This window comes from Littorina saxatilis, linkage group LG13 (assembly GCF_037325665.1).
Source record: "Littorina saxatilis isolate snail1 linkage group LG13, US_GU_Lsax_2.0, whole genome shotgun sequence".
NCBI classification, from domain to species: domain Eukaryota; kingdom Metazoa; phylum Mollusca; class Gastropoda; order Littorinimorpha; family Littorinidae; genus Littorina; species Littorina saxatilis.
The window spans coordinates 38,627,311-38,633,171 of record NC_090257.1 but is presented as its reverse complement, the minus strand read 5'-3'; the positions used below and the strand labels follow the sequence as shown (position 1 = coordinate 38,633,171).

At 41.2% G+C, this 5,861-nt stretch overlaps 1 protein-coding gene across 1 annotated transcript in view; it reads right to left on the bottom strand.

Moving 5' to 3' along the window:
• Positions 1-1,458: 1,458 nt before the first annotated feature.
• The window catches only part of LOC138945892 (sucrase-isomaltase, intestinal-like), a 15,812-nt gene continuing 11,409 nt past the window's right edge, over positions 1,459-5,861 (bottom strand). The window contains exon 9 of the mRNA XM_070317411.1: positions 1,459-1,506. Within this exon, the coding sequence (XP_070173512.1) occupies positions 1,459-1,506 (48 nt within the window). The remainder of the gene's footprint in view (positions 1,507-5,861) is intronic.

Here is a 5,861-nt window from a genome sequence, read left to right as displayed (position 1 = left end):
AGGAAAGTTTATTTCGAGAAAAGCAATAACGCGTCTTACTGTTCAAACAGTAAAGTCTAAATATAACATTTGTGCGTTTACTTCGTGGATCAGTATATCTTTGGTCGCGAGTGTTTGAAAAGAATGATCGTTTTTCTGTTGCTGTTATTTTCTTCTTTTCGGACAGAAAGTTCAATTTCCTTTTGGTTTGTTTCCGAAATAAAGACGTTGAGTTTTCATGCGTAGGGAAGAAATCAATTAATGTGTTTCTTTTTTGTCCTCTTCGGGAGAGTGGTGATCGTTTTTCTACAGAGCATATACGTCAATATTCTTAAGTCGGCCGTTGAAAAGCCTAACGGCTTTTGTCTCTTCAAAAATACAATCGTTTTAATTGTATTTTCTGTACGATTGTCTTTGAAAATGACTGATGGTGTCCTTCGTGTACGAGAACATTATTTTCCACTTTTCGACAGCCGATGAAACAGGCGAAATAAAACTCATCGGGTGGAGACAGGGACTGAACAGTCCTCTTGCTTATATAAATAAAAGTACAGGAAATGTCTGTCCGCTAACAACATAACTGTCTCTCTGATATAACTTTAAAGTGCTTTTCTGTTGTCTTCTTTCCTATTTTCTGTGTGTCTTTTCGCGTACCTCCTCTGTCTCTGAGGCCTGAGGCTGACGAAGAAGAATTAAAAGGTCGCTGACTTGTATGTATGTTTTTAGTTTATCGCACATGTAAAACAGGTTACGTTATCTTTCATTGTTTTTGTTTTTCGCTTATTTTTTGTGCTTTTTTTTCAAAGCCAGTGGGTTAAAAGGGTTGAGACTTTTTTCCTATCTCCCAGGTTAACTTAATTCCGTATGTGCAGACCTGCTATAGTGCCGTATAGCGCTTTGTGTGTACACGCAAGCACAAGACCATGTGCGCACGGAAAAGATCCTGTAATCCATTGTTGAGTTCGGTGGGTTATAGAAACACGAAAATACCAAGCATGCATCCTCCGGAAGCGGCGTATAACTGCCTAAATGGCGGGGTTAAAACGGCCATACACGTAAAAACCCATTCGTGCAAAAACATGAGTGAACTTGGGAGTTTCAGTTTCTTCTTCTGCGTTCGTGGGCTGAAACTCCCACGTACACTCGTGGTTGTTTTTTTGCACGAGTGGAATTTTACGTGTATGACCGTTTCTTACCCCGCCATTTAGGCAGCCATACGCCGTTTTCGGAGGAAGCATGCTGGGTATTTTCGTGTTTCTATAACCCACCGAACTCTGACATGGATAACAGGATCTTTTTCGTGCGCACTTGGTCTTGTGCTTGCGTGTACAGACGGGGGTGTTCGGACACCGAGGAGAGTCTGCACACAAAGTTGACTCTGAGAAATAAATCTCTCGCCGAAAGTGGGGACGAATTCACGCTGACAGCGGCCAACTGGATACAAATCCAGCGCGCTACCGACTGAGCTACATCCCCTCCCTAGAAGAAGAAGCAACACTCAGCTAAGGTCTCCAGACCACTGACCGTCTGGGTAAAAAGTTCATAAACATGCAAATGAATGAATACCGAAATTACACAAGCAAGCATGGTTGCACACCGCACGGGCACACATATGGAAAAAATATTAACAAGCAAGGAAACAATTAACAAGATAAAACGAAAACCTCATCTCAGAACCAGATATTGTGTAAGCAGAAGAAAGAGCAAGCAGGGTTGTTTTACGGTTACAAAATACTGGTTGCCGCACTTCCGCTCACACGCACGGACACGCAAGCACTTTGTCTTTTGTCATTTCTGGCGTTTGCTCGTTTGTCCATGTGCCGCTCTGTCGAACAAAATCACTACAAAACAAGACTGAACCAAGGATCAACTTTCCTTCATGTCACATTCGTTCCTTTATAAAACCGCATCTTTAAACAGATGTTTTGCTCAACCCAAGGCAAGTAGAAAAACAAAAGAATGCTGTACTCCCCGATACAATGACAGCACAATACAATACCAATTTTCGCTTCTTCTTCTGCTTTCGTGGGCTGAAACTCCCACGTACACTCGTGTTTTTTGCACGAGTGGAATTTTACGTGTATGACCGTTTTTTACCCCGCCATTTAGGCAGCCATACGCCGTTTTCGGAGGAAGCATGCTGGGTATTTTCGTGTTTCTATAACCCACCGAACTCTGACATGGATTACAGGATCTTTTTCGTGCGCACTTGGTCTTGTGCTTGCGTGTACACACGGGGGGTGTTCGGACACCGAGGAGAGTCTGCACACAAAGTTGACTCTGAGAAATAAATCTCTCGCCGAACGTGGGGACGAACTCACGCTGACAGCGGCCAACTGGATACAAATCCAACGCGCTACCGACTGAGCTACATCCCCGCCCCCGACTTTTCGCTAATGAAAGCTTCATCAGGAAACAGACAAAAACAAAGGACAACAAACAGCAAAAACAACACTGACGGCAAGTAATTTTATGGAACGTTTAACTATAGTAACAAAACAACACTGACGGCAAGTAATTTTATGGAACGTTTAACTATAGTAACAAAACAACACTGACGGCAAGTAATTTTATGGAACGTTTAACTATAGTAACAAAACAACACTGACGGCAAGTAATTTGATGGAACGTTTAACTATAGTAACAAAACAACACTGACGGCAAGTAATTTTATGGAACGTTTAACTATAGTAACAAAACAACACTGACGGCAAGTAATTTGATGGAACGTTTAACTATAGTAACAAAACAACACTGACGGCAAGTAATTTTATGGAACGTTTAACTATAGTAACAAAACAACACTGACGGCAAGTAATTTGATGGAACGTTTAACTATAGTAACAAAACAACACTGACGGCAAGTAATTTTATGGAACGTTCAACTATAGTAACAAAACAAAACATTCACTGAAACCTCGACCAACAGATCTTTAAAACGGACGAACAAGACGTACACGCACAACGCACAAATCTGTTTTCTTCAACAAATAATCTTCCTCTCACACTTTGTCGTTACGGATGAACAAGACGTACACGCACAACGCACAAATCGGTTTTCTTAAAAACAAATAATTTTCCTCACACACTTTGTCGTTCGGAACAGGTTTCACTGTACAGCACATGAAAAAACAATATGGGGAGATTAGCATTTAGTATCAACCACCTTCAAAGAAGCCAAGACCATCATCAAGGCCAAGCAACACAAAAAGTGGTTGCAGCAGCACCCACACTACAACAAAAACGACGCCTTTCACCTGCTCACAAGGTCTGAGCAGGTCCTCATATTCAGGCTGCGGACAGGCCACAACCGAATGAACCACCACCTTTTCACCAAGTTCAGAATTGGCCAGTCAGACCAGTGCCCTTGTCAAACAGGCAGCATTTAGCCAGCGGCTAAATCTGGCGGGTTACCAACAGCGTACGGTAACTGAACGGTCGGGGTCGTAAATATAGCCCTACCATTCGCTGACGTTTACACCATGCAGGTTAGGGGAGAGTCGACGTCCTAAATTATCTTCGCGTCTGTTCTTTTTTTTTTTAAGAGAGCGGGAGTCTAAGGCTAATATTATATAGTGCTTATTTATAAATCAGCAGTGTAGACATACCGTCGTTCGTTTTATTTTTTCACTTTATTTTTTGTCCGGGTTTGTATTTATTTGTGTGTTTGTGTGTGTACTAATCTTCTTCCCTCTGGTTCTGCATGTCTTTCTTTCTTTCCTTCTTTTCTTTCTTTCTTCGTTGTTTTAATTTAGTCTTCCTTTCGCCCGGAGTGCCAGGAGATTGGTTTAGCATAACTCTCCGGTAACCATTGTGTATTGTTCTGAGCGTTAACTTCCCCATTGTTTAATGATAATTTGTTCTCTGTTTCATTTGTTATTATAAGGCCGCTTTCAATATTTTTTTTCTCAATAATCTAATAAATCTATAAAAAAAAATATATATATATATATATATATATATATATATTCAGGTTGGCAGCACAACGAAATACAGTCGGTTTGCTTAAAATGAACGAACGTCTAGCATTTGAATCTGCCAACGATTGAATGGCATGCAAGAAAATTCTTGTCATTGCCGCTTCAATAGACGATCGATGTTCGGAAATAACTCTTGCGGGTTTGTACGGGCTGTACAAGGGTGAATACCCTTACCTTTTCTCGGAAAAATAAAATCACACGTGCTCCTGTCCACGTGTTTCCGACACACCCCTCACTAGTGATTGGCCCCTCCAATGTTTGTCCGAGTAAAAGCAAGGGTATTCACTCTTTCACAACCCATACAAACCAGACAGAGTTATTTCCGCACACCGTCCATTGCAGCGGCAATGAAAGGGATCTTCTTGCTTGCCATTCGATCATACCTTTGCAGATTCAAATGATTTCTTTCTTTCTTTCTTTCTTTATTTGGTGTTTAACGTCGTTTTCAACCATTCAAGGTTATATCGCGACGGGGGAAGGGGGGAGATGGGACAGGGGAAAGGGGGGAGATGGGATAGAGCCACTTGTTAATTGTTTCTTGTTCACAAAAGCACTAATCAAAAAATTGCTCCAGCGGCTTGCAACGTAGTACAATATATGACCTTACTGGGAGAATGCAAGTTTCCAGTACAAAGGACGTAACATTTCTTACATACTGCTTGACTAAAATCTTTACAAACATTGACTATATTCTATACAAGAAACACTTAACAAGGGTAAAAGGAGAAACAGAACCTGTTAGTCGCCTCTTACGACATGCTGGTTAGCATCGGGTAAATTCTTTCTCGTCCCAACCAATATGGGACTCCCCCTAACCCGCAGGGGGTATTCAAATGATAGACGTTATTTTCCGAATTCGTGTATTCCCAATAAGCGAGCAAAGTGTTCCTCGTGACTGCAGCGTCAAGTGGAGCATGTCACCACACTGTTATGCATGAATAACAAATTGCAGGATTGAATATATATATATATCCCATGACCTCCCTTCTTTGTCTCTGTTACTTCAGTATGGGTATATATGTTGTATTTTTATAGCTCAATAAATACATCATGGACTCCAAAAAATATATGATAGTGCAGATTCCGATTTGGGCAAAGGACTACTTTCCTCCCGACCTTTGACCTCGCGCCGAACAATGTGACACATTTGTATGAAGTTCTAAAATCGTATTGCACGGCTCAGAAAACCATATCAGTTGCACGCAAAAATGAATCTCAGAACTGATCTGATGTATGAGATGCAATAAGCAAAAGTTTCTTTCATTATGAAAGCAATGCAGGTCGAAAAAAACGAACATTCAACTTACAAGATAACCAGATGCTAGCGAACCAAAACAAAAACACGAGTACCCTCCCCTTGCATCGTTAGCAGACGACTTTTGAGAATCTGTCGGTAGTGTGTTTTGCCGGTGTGCGCCTTCAGCTATCAAACATCGGCTGTTTCACGTGTTTTGCGAGCAAGTCTACTCTTTTGCCTGGCTCTGCAGTAAGTCCACATATTTTTCCGTAATCCAGTCATATTCCTTCAAAATGCAATCAATCGGCGGTGACAGACGTGTCGGTCGCGTTTTCCTCTCACCCATACCAGTTTAAGTTCATCCATGCAAACACACTCGCAAAACAGCTTATCACGTAGATACATTTCAAATAGGGAGCAAATGGTTAAATCTAAACCTACATATTTGTTCCCTAAGATTTGCTTCTCTGTCAATAAGCCTAATTACACACGTTCGAGAAAAACAACGTGGAATCAATTCTGAATCGAGTAAGCCAAATGGGTCCCAAACCCGTTTCGCCCGTTCTGCCGACCTGAAACGCAAAACAAAAGAATTGTGCGCTTCAACTAAATTAATTTCTATTCGACTTCATTACTTTCTTGCAACTTATGAACCTTTACTTAAA